Source organism: Meleagris gallopavo, chromosome 20, assembly GCF_905368555.1.
Source record: "Meleagris gallopavo chromosome 20, MGAL_WU_HG_1.1, whole genome shotgun sequence".
Taxonomy (NCBI): domain Eukaryota; kingdom Metazoa; phylum Chordata; class Aves; order Galliformes; family Phasianidae; genus Meleagris; species Meleagris gallopavo.
In genome coordinates this window covers 1016626-1033214 of record NC_139423.1, presented here as the reverse complement: position 1 = coordinate 1033214, position 16589 = coordinate 1016626, and the positions used below count along the sequence as shown (strand labels likewise).

General features: G+C 47.6%; 1 protein-coding gene across 3 annotated transcripts in view; it reads right to left on the bottom strand.

The window, feature by feature from the left end:
* DNAH9 (dynein axonemal heavy chain 9) overlaps positions 1-16589 on the bottom strand; it is a 184053-nt gene that overhangs the window by 133203 nt on the left and 34261 nt on the right. For 2 of the 3 annotated variants that reach the window (XM_085240268.1, XM_085240269.1), the window contains exons 21-31: positions 15202-15332; positions 13959-14085; positions 11051-11203; positions 9961-10086; positions 9090-9329; positions 7704-7864; positions 6143-6299; positions 5272-5376; positions 2606-2763; positions 1218-1356; positions 199-486 (exon numbers count right to left, since the gene is read on the bottom strand). In XM_085240268.1, the coding sequence (XP_085096394.1) occupies positions 199-486; positions 1218-1356; positions 2606-2763; positions 5272-5376; positions 6143-6299; positions 7704-7864; positions 9090-9329; positions 9961-10086; positions 11051-11203; positions 13959-14085; positions 15202-15332 (1785 nt within the window). The remainder of the gene's footprint in view (positions 1-198; positions 487-1217; positions 1357-2605; positions 2764-5271; positions 5377-6142; positions 6300-7703; positions 7865-9089; positions 9330-9960; positions 10087-11050; positions 11204-13958; positions 14086-15201; positions 15333-16589) is intronic. The other variant, XM_085240270.1, reaches the window with a different exon arrangement.

Sequence of the window (16589 nt, the reverse complement as noted above, 5' to 3'; positions counted from 1 at the left end):
GCCCCTTGTAAACTCAGGGACTGAGTCAGTGCTGGCTTTCTGCACAACTGCGTCAGAACCAGCATAGCAAACTGTCTCCTCTACCAAGGTCAGACTGAAAGGGGAATACTGCACAGAGCTGCTCCTGTGAAGGCAAAAATGGTTGAGGAAAACCATAATTTGATGGCGATGTAGGCACAGCAGATTGCTTGGTCTTACTTTGAGCACAAAGTTGTCCTCAGCCTGCAGCCGGAGGTCCAACACAGCCTGCCTCACAAATGACTCAAAATTCAAGTCACGCTTCCGAGGCACATCCAATGCAGGGAAGAGGTCCCCAATCAGCCCCATAAACACTGGCACGTCATCAGTCACGATCTTGGGGATGTTGAAGTCACGAAGGGAACGCATCAGAACCTGGTCTTCAGGTCGCCCTGGGTCATCTCTCTTGAGGGAACCAGCAACAACCAGCACTGACTTGATAGCACGCAAGCCCCAGTCATAGTGATCCTATGCAGGAGAAAAAGGAGGGATGAATTTATGTTTAGACACCACACTGGCATGAAGGGGGAAGAACGAATAGCTCTGAACCAGACAAGCCAGCAATAGAAATATGTCCAAATCTGATATTTGCACTGTGGCCAGAGGCCTCCTCCAGACTGAGCTACCTGATTTCTTTTCCAGTAGATGAGATTCTTTTCAGGGACAGCATTCAAGAGTCAGATAATTCAGCTGTTTCTACCACCATGTGGACTCAAAGCTGGCAGCAGAACAGCAACAGGACTTGCACTAAACAAGACCTAGGCAATTTGTTTCACCAAAATAATGAAACAAGCTAAAGCAAGTCCAGCCTAGCCCAGATCTGCACAAGTTAATGAAGTGAAAGTTGTGTTAGTACATCATGAGGCCCCAAACACCCAGGTTTTCCACTACATGCACACACCTGTGCAGCAGGTTGGCATGTTACAGCTCAGAAGCAGCACTGAGCTGTAAGGGCTGGAAAAGGATCACAAAGAGGTAGGAGAGGAGCTCTCAAGCCAAGACGTAACTTCTTATGTTCTTACTTTGTCCACAGCCTTTAGACAGCCCAAGACCCCCTTCAGCCTCCAGCACAATTGCAGTCACTAAAGAACAGCTGGGAAGCTTTAGTCGTGAAGCTGAAGTGGCAAAGCATTGTGTTCTGAGCAACTTTTGGAATCAGGGTGCTCCACTGCTCCGTGCAGCTGTGGAAACGGGCTCACCTGCTTGGATAAGAGCTCCTTGCAGAGCTGGTACAGAGTAATGAACTTCCTGGCTAATGCACGGGCCTCGATGAACCCCTCAGCCACCAGCATGATTTCACAGATCAGCTCAAAGTCTGGCACAACCATCGCACACGGCCTAGAAGGACGGGAGGGAGAAGAATAGAACCTTTGACTATAAGTCTTATAAAGCGGGGACAGGCACAGTCTACTGCCTATATTAGTATGGATTGGGCTTGAATTCAGAGATGTACATAAAACAAAAAGCCTATGCTACCAGCTGTTCTGATCGCAGCAGGGTGCTGGGACTAGATATCTTTAACCCAAATCATTCTATGATTCTGTACTGCAGCTTATGCCACCCAGAGACACAGAAGCTACCTGTCCAGCTCTTCCTGAGTTTATCTGAGCTCTGTCCTGAGCTGAAACGAGGCTGGTTAAGCTCACCTGAAAACATCTGTGTCAGCACTGATGGGGGAAAATCAGAGTCTTCAGAAGAAAATACCATTGTTGAAATCTCCTTTCTCCTTTCACAGGTAATAGTCTTATCCTGACGGATAGGAGAGCAGATGCTGAATCTGCTGAATCAACAATAGTGAATACTGCGTGATACTCAGAAAAGGATAAAACCAGTGGCTTGGTGCAGGAACTTGCAGACAGACACAGATTTGGGCCTCTCCCCTACCTTAGCACCGTGCTGAAAAGAAGATGGGCCCCTCCCACTGCAGGTAGTGCTGGTGTGGGAGCAGAGGGGAGGGGAGCTGGGGGTGGGAGCCCTGTGTGCGCCCACCAACCCCAAGTCCAGGTGATGTGTCAGAGGAAAAATGGCCATCCAAGCTCACAGATGTGTGATAATGAAACAAGTGGGATAATGAATCCCAGAGCAGAGTAGATAGAGGTTGAGGCTATCTATCTGAGACAATTGTTCCACAGGAAAGCGAAAGGGAAGGAGATCACAGAATCATAGGATAGCTTGGGATGGAAAAGACCGCAAGGACCATCAAGTTCCAAGCCCCCGATCCTGCCCTATCCAGCTGAAGGACCAGGGCTGTACTTTTACAGTACTCAGCTATTGAGAAATGAGCCAAAAGGCAGCAACAGCCTGTGTTTGCTGAGAACGAGGAGTCGATCTGCAGCTGTAAAAGGGCAGAGGATTTGCAATGCTATCTTCCAGAATTACTCCTGTGAGACAGGTCATGCACTGACTTCAACACAAAGCACACAGCTCATTTTCCCTGCCTCTATATTCCTGGTGCTGGCTTCTTGTGCAAGGCGGAAATCTGTGATCCTCCAATGCATTTTCTCCAAGAAAACAAAGTCAAGCCTAGACATCCCAAAAGACAATTCCTGTCAGCTTACACAGATCACAAAACCTGGCCTGGACTCACCTGAAGAGAGCTTTTAAGTTCTCAGGCAGCTCAGTTCGCCCAGCGTAACCAGGGTTCATGGTGATGAAAATTCCCACAGAAGGTACCAAGTTGATGTCTTCTCCAAGAAAACTGAAGGATTTCTTCTTCTCCCGTATTGCATCCTGCACACTCTTCACCTAGGAACCAAGGCAAAACGTTGGTATTGGCGTTAGGTACAAAACAATACATTAGATGACGATGCCACATTCCTTACCTCTGGCCCCATGACAGACAGGGCTTAACATGGTTGGGTTTTATTGTTGCTGTTTCACTTTTTTAATCAACCATACAAATATTTATGTAGCATTTGGAGTACATCTGTGTGCCAGCATCAATCTCCCATCACAGCTAAGGTCTGACAAAGCAGAGAACAGAGCTGAAAAGACTGGGAAACAGGCAAAGGAGCTGAGAAGAGCCTGCACTCTTTCTCCATAAGAACAATGGGTCTGCAAGAGCTGCCCAGGAGCAGGAAACGGCCCCAGAACTTATCACTTGTTAAGGTTCTAGGATCAGATGCTTAGTTTAAACCAAAATCACCAGGCAGAAGCTGCAAGGCCTCCCCTGCCACATTCACTTACTAATATTACGTTTGTCTGATTGCAGCTTTGTCCTTCCCATTCCTTGGGTTCCAAAGAGACTGAGTTTATTAAAGATGGATCAACTCTTCGCAAACACAGCTTAAGCAAGGGAGAAATCTATTTTCACCACTCTAACCTTACCGCTGTTTGCCATCTTAAAGCGAAGCAATTAATCGAATATTTTCCTGCAAGGAACTGTATCGACGTTAGCTGCATGACTAAGACAGCCAATTAAACATCGCCATGGTTACACTCCTAATAGCAGCCAGCGATGGAATGACAGCTGTGCTGCCTTCCTCAGACATGGCTCTCCAGCCAGGAGCAGAGAATCATTAGCAGTTGAGTCATATCTGGGCTTCTTTTGTTCAGCTTCCCTTTTTATTTTAAGATCCTCAAAGACTTTTTTCAATGACAATTTTCAGCTAGAATCTGATGGAAGAGAAAATGAGGGAAAGACACATAAATGCCTGTACTCGCCTGGGGCTTCTCTGGGATGTCACATAAGATACCAATTACAGCTTAGAGGGAGATGAGAAGAGTAAGGAGTCCATGGAGGGGTTCAGAACATCTTTGACTGAAACATCTACAAGAGTACAGAACTTTCCGGGCTATAGACATTTCTTCCTACAAAACAGCCCAAAACAGAACGTATCAAGAACTCCGTACCTCCATCAAACACTGGAATCCTAAAACCCTGCACTCAGCTGACACTTGGGTGCAGAAGAAGATGAACCCTTCAGCTTCCCAGTTTTCCACAGTGAAGTTCCCCAGGGCTCAACATCTTCAGTGCTGCCCAAGTCAGAACTGCTTCATCCGTCCCAGTGCAGCTGGGCACCCACACTCCACCCAAATGCTTGGGGTAATTGGAAGCTATGGGTTCCCCATCCCACCTCAGAGATGTCCCTGTTGCTTTCAGAGGGCACCAACGTGACTGAGGATCTGGATAACACCCAGACCCAGCTCGAAGCAATTCCAAATTAATTCCAGATTTCCCCACTGGCCGTTAAGAGGAGGGGAAGTGCCATATTACATACAAGCACAAGAGAACAGGGCTTATAGCACGATGGGGAGGGGGCTCTCATTACCAGCCCTTCTCCCATGGCTGCTGATGTGCATTACATGGAACTCACTAGTCACAGATCATTTGAGTAGGAAAGAACCCTTAAGGGTTACAATGAACAGGGACACCCACAGCTCCATCAGGCTGTTCAGAGCCTGCTCCAGCCTGACCTTCAGTGTCTCTACTGAACAGATAAACCAACAAGGAGATGAGAAATCATCCTATAGGGAAAAGAGTTACGCACAGCGAGGCACAGCTCAAATAGCCTCTCCAGGCTTCGATTCTACACTGTGCATCCTAGGCAAGCACACCAACCAAGGCTGCAGGTGGACAGAGGTTCCAGTGCCACCAAGATGCACCACGGGCTTTCCTCCCAGGTACTGCACCCACCCTGCTGGGAATGCCCCTCTTTATAGACACTGAGATTAAATTCACATCCACATGAAAACCAGAAGAAGGGAAAGACGACTGCATGGGGTTGGTGACAGGTAGGTGTTATGAAAATACATCTTGGACACATATTTCTATTTGTCACATATGATACAAAAGCCGTGCCTGACTGGAGGCAATAAATAACCACCAGAAAGCCCAGCAGGCCATGGATCAGCCCCAGACATCCCCCTCTCCTCCTTGCACAGCAGATCGAGTAGCCATAATACACTTCTTCCCTATAAAATGATGGGTTGCAATTATCTCACAGCACGTTAATGATGAAGTGTATTTCTCAGGACTGAGCACAGAACCAGAGCGTACACTGATCTGGAAAAAGGTATTGCCTCCACACTAATGCTGTAATTGCAGGAACAAAAAGAAGTGACAGAAATATTTGCAGCATAACTGCCACACGTTGTCAGTGCTGTGATTTGCGTGTGATAACCTTGGGATATCATCCCTCACCCACGACGCTGTGAAACCAGCAACACACACTTCCCACGTTTACTGCTGCTCTACGAGTGCAGCACAACTCTGCCTTGTCTGTGTGTATTTATGAGCGTTTCTCCACTTACCTGCACAGCCACCACAGAAAGGACCTCAACTGAGATCCTGTTAAACTCATCAAAACAGCCCCAGGCTCCCGTCTGGGAAAGGCCTTTGTAAATATTCCCACAAGACTGAAAGAAATAAAAATAAAACAGAATGACAAAATTACAACAGTGACGTTAAGAACGGAATCAACCCCAAAAATAATAATAAAGATTCTTATTTTCTTTCCCAGTCTGTTTATTTTTTAGCAATTTACAGTCTATTGTGGGTATTTAGAAGAGTGCATGGAAACAGCAGGCACAACTCAATTATAATATTTATAGCTCCACACAGTTTGCCACTTGATTTGCTAATTGCACTTTCTTGATCTATCTGTGCACTCGTTTGATTTAAAGGTCACCTGTGCTGAATTACTTATGGCTCTGCTTCCTGGGAGAGCCCATAAGCTGAATAAAATATGATCTAAGGCTACCAAATCATTGTACCGTGCCAGAGTGGCAGGGAGCAAAGCTCGACCTGATGATTCAACCTTCTGCAGTGATGGAAGGTTCAGCAGACTTTGCCTTTATTTGTCAGAGAACCTTGAAAAAAGCAGGGCAGGCAGCAGCCCTGCCAGGGCACATCAGCCCATGAGCATGGTGGGGAGAAACGAACACAGATCTTTCAAGCATTTCACATGAAAAACTAATTCCAGAAGGAAAGGCGTCACGAGGCAGAGAGAGGGATTTGGTTCTCTGCTTCTCCAAGAACCACATGTGAGTCTTAGAAAAGGGCAGAGAACAGCATGGAGCACAGCAGAAAGGAGCAGGGCGAGATGGTGGATGGCAGTGATCTCAGAGGGACCACTTGAGGTTTCACCAGGCATCCCTGGGCCGAGGTGCAGCACTGCAGTACCTTGTAGTCCATCTGCTCAGAGCAGTTAAACACATACACCATGATGCCCAGGGCTCGCCCCAAGTCTTTCGTAGTCTCCGTCTTGCCGGTGCCTGCAGGGCCCGCAGGTGCTCCACTCATGGTCAGATGCAGTGACTGGGTCAGGGTGATGTAACATCTTGCACAGCAAAAGAAAAAGGGAAAAAGAGACTGAGACCTGGTCCAATAGGTCACTGTTGGGGTGCAGAGCAAAGGGACTGAGGCAATGTGCTCTGGTGAGCCTTCGTTCTGCAAAGCAGTAGCTGAGCACAGTGCATGTGGAAGCTGAAGTCCTCTGCGTTAATTACCACCTCTGCCTGGTTGTGTACTGCTCCACCAGGATCTGCTGATGGGTATTCACGTCCAGACTTAAGCTTTATGTGGAATCCCACACTGCCTACTGATACTGAGAACTTCCCAGGTACTGTGGAAAAAGGCTGGCTTTTCTGAGAGACCTTCCTCTTGGCACCCAGTACCCTCCAACTGAAAGCATCCCATTGCCCACCACTGGTAGAAACTTGCTTAGACAGCCGAGGAATCATCCAACTCAGTGCTGCAGAATGCCCCAAAGCTCCTCTCTCATGCTGATGATAGACACATGGGAGGTGCCCACACACAGGTGTCTGTGCTCCCTGGAGAAGCCATGGAGGTGTAGTCAATATGGTTAGCAAAACATGATTTCAGTACCTAAAGGGAGCCTACAAACAGGAGGGGAATCAACTCTTTGAAAGAGTAGATAACAGCAGGACAAGGAAAATGGTTTTAAGTTGAGGGAGGGAAGATTTAGGTTGGATGTTGGGGAATTTCTTCACAGAGAGAGTGGTGAGGTGCTGGAACAGCTGCCCAGAGAGGCTGTGGATGCCCCGTCCATCCCTGGAGGTGTTCAAGGCCAGGTTGGATAGGGCCCTGGGCAGCCCGGTCTGGTATTAAATGTGGAGGTTGGTGGCCCTGCATGTGGCAGGGAGGTTGGAGATTCATGATCCATGAGGTCCCTTCCAACCCAGCCATTCTGTGATTCTGTAATGATAATACGTGGGGCTCAGCTGACTAACATGGCTGAGCCACCTGAGATGCTCCTGGCCATTGAGATGCTACGTAGAGAATGAAGATGTGATGCAGGGTCCACAGAAGACTTGAATGTTTCTGAACTGGCAGCTGGAAGCCAGCTGGGACACTGCAGAGCATCTCAAGTCTCTCCAAGCATCCCCATAGAGACAACTGAACCACGCAGTAGGTGTCTACTTCAAGATAGGATAAAAGTTTTCTAAAATTATCGACTGCATGTGACTGTGGACAACACATGCAAAGGCAAACACACAGGTGAACATATTAATCTGTGAGCTAAACCCCAGCCTGGGATCTGAGGCACAGATACCCCAGTGGGTACCACCGCTAGGTTAGAGTTAGAGCTCTGCCACAAGAATGCTGACATCGAGAAAGAACAGGGAGGACGTGGGTGTCAAAACCAAACCCACCCATGTCTGGCAGCTGTGTCTGACTGCACAGCACAGCCCAGCTGCGATGGTGGCTCCCAGGGACCTACCTGTCTGTCAGTGGAGTGATCACAAGCCGAGGGGTATTGCCAAGATACTCATAGGAGTAGAGGAACTGGGCATCACAGATGTTGGCGAAGCAGTGCCGCTCCTCATCTGACCACCTGTGTCGGAGCTGCGACAGCCAAACAAAAGCCTGTGCATTGTCCACCTGCAATGCATCCACGTGCACTGTCAGAGTGCTGTGCTGGAACTCACAGCAGCTCAGCACCGCGCAGCCACTCTGCAGGAGGGATGGGGGAGAACTGGAAAGGTGAAGGCGTGAGAACTCATGGGTTCAACATAATGACAGTTCAGTAGTTAAGCAGAAGCTATGTGTGCAAGTAAAACAAATTAAGGAATTAAAACGCTGCTTCCCAGGGGCAGGCAAATGTCATCATTCCCAGTGTCCTCTCCTCCTTCCTTCTCTACCCCAGCTTTATTGCTCAGCATGACACCACATGCTATGCAATACTCTTTGGCCACTTTGGGCCAGCTGCCCTGGTTCTGTCCCCTCCTGGCTCTTTGTGCAACCCCAGCCCTCACTGGCAGGGCAGCACAAGAAGTACAGAACTCCCTGACACTGCTCTGCCACAGCTAAAACACTGGTATACCATCATAACTCTCTTCATTAAAAATCCGAAACACGCCGTCATACAAGACTCAAAGAAAATTAAGTCTATCCTAGCTGAGCATACACAATGCTGGTACAAAAACAGCAACTGCAATGAAGTTCTCCGGGGGTTGGACAGGCCTCCAGTGCAAAGGCAGGTGTGCTGAGGAAGGTCACCTTCCCACCTCCAACCAGCAGAAGGGAGAACCAAAGCAGTGACAGCTTCCCCACGAACTGGGCCAAGGCAGCAGCCAGCCGAGCTGAGCCCTGCAGCCAGAAGCACCGTGAGCAGCCTGGCTGCCTCTGAGAGAACCAGGGAGGCTCAGAGCAGAGCCCCTTCCAGCCTACTGCAGTGCTTGACACAAACAACATTCAGGACAAAGGGAGTCCCAGTGGAGTCCCCGTGGCCCCATACATCATTCAAGGGGCTGCAAAACAAAAAATTTACACATTTTTCTGATTTTCTACATCCATAACTGAGACCACGTCCAGCAGCCTCCCAGTGTGATGCCAGTGACTGCCAACAAGTGCCTGGGCAGAAGGGACAGGGCCACTCTCCTACCCCTCCAGTGTGAATCTGCAGCAATTACAAGGAGTGCCTCGGTGACTGACTCAGAGCAGCTGTGACAGGGGCTGCCTCCTCACAGCAAACTTTGCAGAGATAAAAATCAGTCTTGTATCTCCCTCCAAAGCAGCAATCTGAATGGCATGTGGCTGGTCTCTCCCTCCTTTAATCCACCCTCCAATGCCCAGCCCAGGACTTCGCTGAGCTGCAAACACAAACCTTCTGTGCTATCATCTTTGCCACCACATCCCGAGCGTGCACATCAATGGTGCATATTGTCATGATTTTCTGCCTGTCACCCTTGGAGAGCTGCCCAATTAGCATGGTAACAAGGGTGTTCAGCTGGGTCACTTGCTTCTTGTGGTACTCCTTCATGGCGTTCTCATAGCCTTCTTCCAGCCTGGCGAAGGCAATCCCAACCTCTGTCGTCCACCAAATCTGGGTGCAAGACAGAGCCACCTAGGGAAAGGAGCTGGCTTAGTACCAGGGAAAACAGCAGAACTTACACATGAGAGCATGTGATCCATGAGAGATCAAAGATAAAGTATCCGTGACATGAAATTAAATGTTTTTTGATACAGCAGTCACAGCAGATAGGACAACAGGGACCTGCTCAGCAATGTTCATTTAAAAACATGTCAGCGATAAAGACATATTTAACAACTACTTATTAGTAAGTGAGCATTTTTCATGTGACAGACACAGCAGTGGAGGCAGAGTTGGAGACCTCGAAGCTGTCAGAGATGCACATGAAGGGCTTATTTCTCTCATTAGCCCTCACCATCCATCTTCATCTCTCTCCTTCTCTGGGCAAATAAACCTCTCTTTGACACAGCACTGTCCGAGCCCATGAGCACTGTAAACCAACCAAGAGAATATTTTCCCTGCAGCCCCAACCAGACCACAGCGCTCAGCCTGGAGACTCTGTTAGAAGAATGGTAGGATAAAGGACAACTCATTCCCCATCGCTACCGGAGAGCACAGCAGAAGGCTCCCTCTCACAGTGAGATACTGTTACTGTAAAAAGGAAAGGGCACGATTGAAAAAGGCCAAGAGCTGCCTCTTCATGCAACAGACCAAGCAGAGATACCTGAGCAGGGTAGTCAAAAAGCCACTGTTCCCTTGGCTTCTCCTCATACGCCGTTACAGCTTCTGTCATCTCATCTCTGACTGTAGCCCTCATGCTGTCCAGTACGTGATTCAGCCAGACCTCAACCTGGAGAGATTAAATCACAGTCACACATCTGCTCTTCTTAAGCACTTTTGGCTTAAGTGAAGATACGGAATGGCACAAGCCTCTCAACTCTCTAAACAAGCCTCAGTCTCTTTCAGACTCAGTGGATTTAGATGATTCTGGTACTGGACAACTTGCATGGGTAGACATCAACAGGCAAGATCTTTCTTGAACTCAAACTATGGGAGAAACCAAAACAAACTCCACAGATGAGTAATTTGGAGCAGTATGTTCCTCCTCCAGGTCACAAGAAGAATCAGAGACAGGACTCAGGTGCAATCTGCCAGCAGCAGGCAAAAAGTGCTGCCAAACTTGGGAACAATATTTCTCCTGAAATTCATATTCCATAAAATCCTCACTGAGAGGACAGCACAAATGCAGCACGCTCCATCACCATGCAGTTTGGTGGCTGATACATACTTCAGCTTCTTGTAAGAGTTGATGCAGAAAGGTACAGCTGTGGGGACAGACTGGCTGAGCAGTAGCTCAGTAATTCATCCTATGAAGGAATGAAGATAAGAAAATAGGAAAAAAACCCTTGTCTTCCAAAAGATGCAGAGGGACTATGGAACAGCTTATTCTATTTCCAATGCACAGCTCCTCCTTTATGAGGATATTTTTAACAAGATGTAAGACTAACATTCAAAACATCTTAGAAAATAAATAAATGAATAAATGAAACCCCAATTAGCTGGAAAAAGGCCCCAGCCCTTATTCCCACTGTGGACTGCAATGTTAGTGCACCAATTCCATGGGCACATAACCACAGTGGGACCAAGGGCCACTAAGTATGGAGCTGTTAAATCACACAATCAACCTGTTCCAACCTTTCTCTCATTAAGGGAGAGTAGTGGAGTTCTATCACATCCTGGTGACAGAAGCCCAAATATGGTGTGGGAGAGCAGACCCCCCAGACCATTCTGATGGATGAGGTCCTCCCTCTCACCTGCCCACTGCAGTCACACGGTTCACTGAAGCTGACGTACTCCTCCTCCTTGCTGTACATCCCCAGGCCAATCTTGGTTGGCTTTTGCTCAGAGTCCAGCTGGAATCTCATCTTGGCCAGGTTGTCAAAGAGTTTGGAAAGATGACGTTGCACCTGCAGCAGAATTGTATGAAGTGACTGAGATAGGGCAAGCAGAGCGGCCATCACCATACACAACTGACAGCAACATTCATGTTCATAAAGCAGCTCCTGAATGTCTCAGTGTGACCACAGCTTTTCATGCATGGCCAGGATCACAAGCTTGCTGCTGTCCCTTCCAATACTTCCAGCTATTTCCATTCAATTCACAAAGCAGACATGCCTTAATAAAGCACGTTTTTCCATTGAGAAATCTCCTACATGGGGTAACAGCACAGAAAGCAAATATTCTAACATCACATCACCTCCTAGGCCCACTTTCCCTACATGTAAAGCTGAGAGGTCTCCAGCCACTGCTCCACTTCATCCTATTCACAGCACGCTGGGGAGTTTTATTCGGTGTGAACCTCTCTGTTTTCTCTCTATTAGAGGACAATTCTGGGCCAATGAAAAGTCATGAGATCTCCTCCATGATGAGATCTTTATTTCTGATGAAGACCCATGCTAAACAGCTTAGCAGCCCAGACCTTCTACAAAACCTCTACCTTGACCAAAAGAGCTCTTCCAGAATGAAAATAATCAGCTCCTGCCTTGTTCACACCTGTATGAGACTGAAAAGCCAGTGTGAAGGTGTCAGATTTTCTGCTGCAGGCTCTCAACATCAGCACTTTCCTGATGGAAGCCAAGCAGATCACCAGTGCTTCTTCCAGATCACTTCCATTCAGCTGTGTACCAGATCACTGTGTGTCACACGCTGCCACCAACAGAGGCAGCTGTCTCCCAGGGCTGATGTTCCCCGAAGGGTGGGCTCACAAAGCAGTCTCCCAGAGCAGAGCTGCCTCTCTCAAAGACAGCCAGGGATGGGGAGATGGTCGGAGGCAGCCTCCTATGGGATGAGGCTGAGAACAGCCTGAGATGCATGGTGTGCTGGTGCTTTCAGAGAAAGACAACAGTGAGTCTGTTTAAATCTGACTCACAAAGGACAACCACGTTTGCTCTCACAAGCTGCAGCTGACATCCCTCAGTAGTCACCTTATGCATGTTCAAGTAGGACCAGACTTTGGAATAGTGCTATAATGCTGAATAGTTCCAAGAAGAAACTGGCACTCTGCATCTGCCCAGATTAAAATCTCTCCTTTCAAAAGATAAGTAAACCACAGAAAGGTTTTCTTACATCTAGAAGTTTCTGCTCACACATCTCTACACCCATACCTTGGCCAGCTCACAGGGCTTCCAACAACCATTGGTATAATTTTGCCACAGGAGCCCTGGGTACACCTGAATCCACCCAAGTTCAATACCCAGCTCAAGAGGATAACAGCACTGTGCATTTAATCTTCCTTCAGGGATGATCAGGTTTTGAAAGTACAGTGGAAAACCAGAGAGTATATTCATGTACGATCCTACCTGACATTTACTTTGCTTTCATCACAAATAGATTCAAATAACTGAAAACACGCAGAATTCCTTCATACTCCACAGAGCATTTTGACACAGTATCTTCAGTTTCCAACCTTATTTTTTCCTCTCTATTTTATGCATCAATCAACTGGATATTTGCAATGCTCCGAGGGCTGAAACCAGCCAGCAGCAGAGGCAGGTACAAGCAGTGCTAAAGGTTAGCAATAAATAACAACACTGTCAAATGCACGTACAGACCTGCTCCATGCATACATCCACGTTCCTAATTAGATGGAAAGCTCGAAGGTGGGGTTATCCACTACTGAAAGCCGGAACGAAGAGTCTATTCCTTATCCAACAACTCTTCATTTGCTGCAGAATTCTATCAGTTTGATAAGCCAAGCTAGGAACAATGTGCAGCCCATAGTAACCCCGATTTCCTGATAGTGCTCCATACCACTAAACAACCCTAGCACTAAACAACCCTAGCACTGTTTTGCTTCTTACAGAGAAACTTTCATCAAATTCTGCCCACTGTGAGAAGGGAAGAGTTTGTGTTCATCTGGGTGTGCAGGAAAGCACGCATGGAGGTCATTTCCTAAAATAGGAAGGTAACTAGAAGTTCCTCCACTAGTAAACAGGAGAAATTGTGTATTTCAAGGGACTTCCCCATACCTGGCATTCCAAAACTCAGACTGGAACAGAGAAACATCCTTGGTTAGAAAGCCCAGGACCTGGGGCAGGAGGTTGGACACCCAGCTGCACCCTGAGACGTACAGGGATGGAGAACAACAGCAGATTTATCTGCCTGCCTTGGCCATGGCCACTGTCTGGTCACCAGCTGTCTTGCCTCTTTCAGTTTGAGCTCTTTCCCTCTAACCAGGGCACACCAAGAGCTTTTGTTCTGGAAAGAAGTGGCTGAATAACAAATGACTCTTCTGTCTCAGAAGGGACATCTCCTTTCACACTTAAATGCTCTGTCTGCAGCTCTTCCAGCAGCAGGTGGCACCTGAGCCTGGGGATCTCGGGTCAGCAACAAGTTCTAGCTGAATCTTCAAGAACCATGTTTTCCTCCCCACAGCTCACCCACCACCAGTGGTTTGGCACCATCAACATGCAGACAAACTCTGCTTTGAGAAATGTTTTCAGAACCATCTGCAAACCTCACCAGGGTTACATCTGACAACACAGTGTGCACTGACTTTCAGAGATGACAGATGAAGTTCACTTGTGTAGGAATTATTATTTAACCAAGTAAAGGGGGTTAGAAAAAGCACTCAAAGAAAGGATAAGCTACCAGAGAGTCCCAGGACACGCTGTGATATCATTGACAGCTGGAAATGCAAAGGTGACACAGAGCAATGCTTACCAGCTGTGGGTTGGTGCCATTGGAAAGAATGTCCAATAAATCTGCAGAAGAAATGAAGTAAAATCTGGGAAAAGCCAACCTCTTCCTGTCCAAATATTCAGCCAAAGCCTTCTCACATAGCGACAGCCTGGAGAAACAAAGCAAATAAACAGCCCAGGACAGGCAGAAGAATATCCCCTCATGTTCCATGCTGCAGCTGGGCAGATTCTTCCTTGCCTAGGGAAAATGTCAGGCATGAGCTGAGCCTATGGTGTGGTCCTCTACAGCATTCACTGAATAGGGCAGCATGGCATGTAGTAACTCACAGGTCTCCCTGTATGCCCAAGGGCCAAACAGCCCAGGAGCCTCATAAAAAAGCAAAAACAGAAGTGGAAGAAGCTGGAAAGCATCTGCTGTCTGACTTGCTGTTTCAGACAAGTTCATAATTTTCACAGGTGATTTCACACTGGGATGAAAGTTTCTATAACTGCTTTTATTTTAACAAGCTGTATTTTAAAGTCTTATTCAAACCTAGTCAGCTCTTTGTGTTTGTGAAGCCTGAAGGGAAATTTGTTTGCTCCAATCTAAAATAAATCTTTCAGTGTTTACACACTAAACTGCTGCTGAGCTTACAAACTTCATAAATAACATGCAGCTAGTCCTCTGTGAGCAACACTGGCTTTACCTAATATGTATATTAAAAAAAAAACACTTTATTTTAAGAGGATAGTTATTACTGACAAAAAAGCTATCATATTAAGCTTTCAGCGTGTTCCAGGCAGACAAGCTCATACGTTAAGTGAGAAGTGTATCCATCTCAGGACAGTAAGGTTCTTCCCCGGCAGCCTAGATCTTCCATATGCCAAGGGTTTATATGCAGACATAACATTGTAAATTAAAGAACATGGGCTCAGCACTGCTGCAGATTTTCCTGCCTGGACTGCTAAACAGACCTTTAAGATGTTGTATTTAGGGTGGCAGTAAGGCCACGTGTTCCTCAAACCTGCTGAATGCCTACTTTTGTACATGTGCAAATCAATAGGCAGGATGAAAATTTGCACATACACAAAGCCAGGCTCCACTTTGGGGGCTTCAAGGTGATGGATCACAAATAAAAGGACTCAAGAAAGATCAGACATGCTGCAACTTGTGAATGCAAACAACCCTGCAGTCTTGAAAAGAAAGCCTCAAAGCACAGGTTAAGCTAACTTATTATAGATGAGCCCAGCCTCTGCCAAACTCCAGGGACCAAAGTTCCACCTACCTACTCTGAATGTTCTCCAGTTGTTGGGAAAGGCCTGGTTTATTGGTGGCTTCAACTACATTCGGGGTTTCCCGAGCTCCATAGGCCAGTTCCTTAAAATCAACATCAATGCCTTCAAAGCATTTGGAGTCCTAAAAAGCAACAGAGAACATATTCATGGTAAAGCACTCATTTTGCAATAGAAGGTCCCATCCTTTAGGCACAATATTTGTGTTGAGGGGAGAGATTCCCCGCTGAGAGCCTCAAGCCCAGAGCAGAAAGGGACACCTCCACCATAACAGAAGGGCTCTTCCACCCAAACACCCAAAACAAGCACTCAGCTTCTGACTGCTCCCAGAGAAGCCATGGATGAAGTGATCCATGCAGAAGTCAGTGCCTAGGATCCACCACTTTCATGGGGTTGAATTGCCCCTTGAATGTCTCCTCATACCTACTCTCCTTTGTTCAGATGGTATAACAAACCTCCCTGGCCATGGCAGCAGCAGACATTTCCACACAAGGGAAAGGACATCGGCTCCATGCACGCTTACTCTTCCTCTCCTGGCACAGCATCAGAGCATCAGTGCCCACCTCCAAAATGGGGATGTTGGCTCCTGCAAGCAGAGCTTTTCCCTGCCTCAAATGGGGCATGGAAACCCCTTGTGGCAGCAGAGGAACACACTGACAGATATGCTCTGTGCCTAGTGAGGATCCTGAATTTTTAGAACAGTGAAGAATAAATAAAGTTCAGGATGTTCCTGCTCCTCCCCTTCCTCCCAAGTCAGGCCACAAAAGCACTCAAAGCTCTCCTGACAGCACTTCCATGCTACCCTGCATTCAGTGCTGGCAGCAAGGCCCTGCCCCAAGGGCTGAGCCCTCCTCACAAGGCACAAGGAGGCTCCAGTACATCCCATGCCCTGCTGGTACAGTGCTCCCCAGCCCTGGGTGCACGCTGAGGAGGTTTGGCCTCCAGAAACATTGAGTTTCTGGTCTGTGCCACCTGCCAGGTGGGTATTGAGATGCAGACAGCTGCCCAGCAGGACGCAGATCACAGCATGAAGCAATTTCACACATGCCATCAAAGAGCTGCCAGATATTAACAGCTTGCTGGCACATGGTACAGCCTTCATGGCTCTGGTTCTTAGGACCTGTCTATACTGCCCAGTAAGAAAAGCTGTGGGAGTAACGGTCCGTGCACAAGGGGACAGCACAAGGGTGCATCACCAGGACAACACTGGGCTGTGCACACCCACCTTAGGTGACAGACCTTCACACACAGGACCTGACACCATGTGTGGATGGGGACAGTGGGGACATTGCCAACTCCAGCCCTTCCATCCCTCTGCATGGATGCAAGAGGTCCAGCAGGGCCAAGAACCGGATTGGAACATTTTCTAAGTAATGAATAG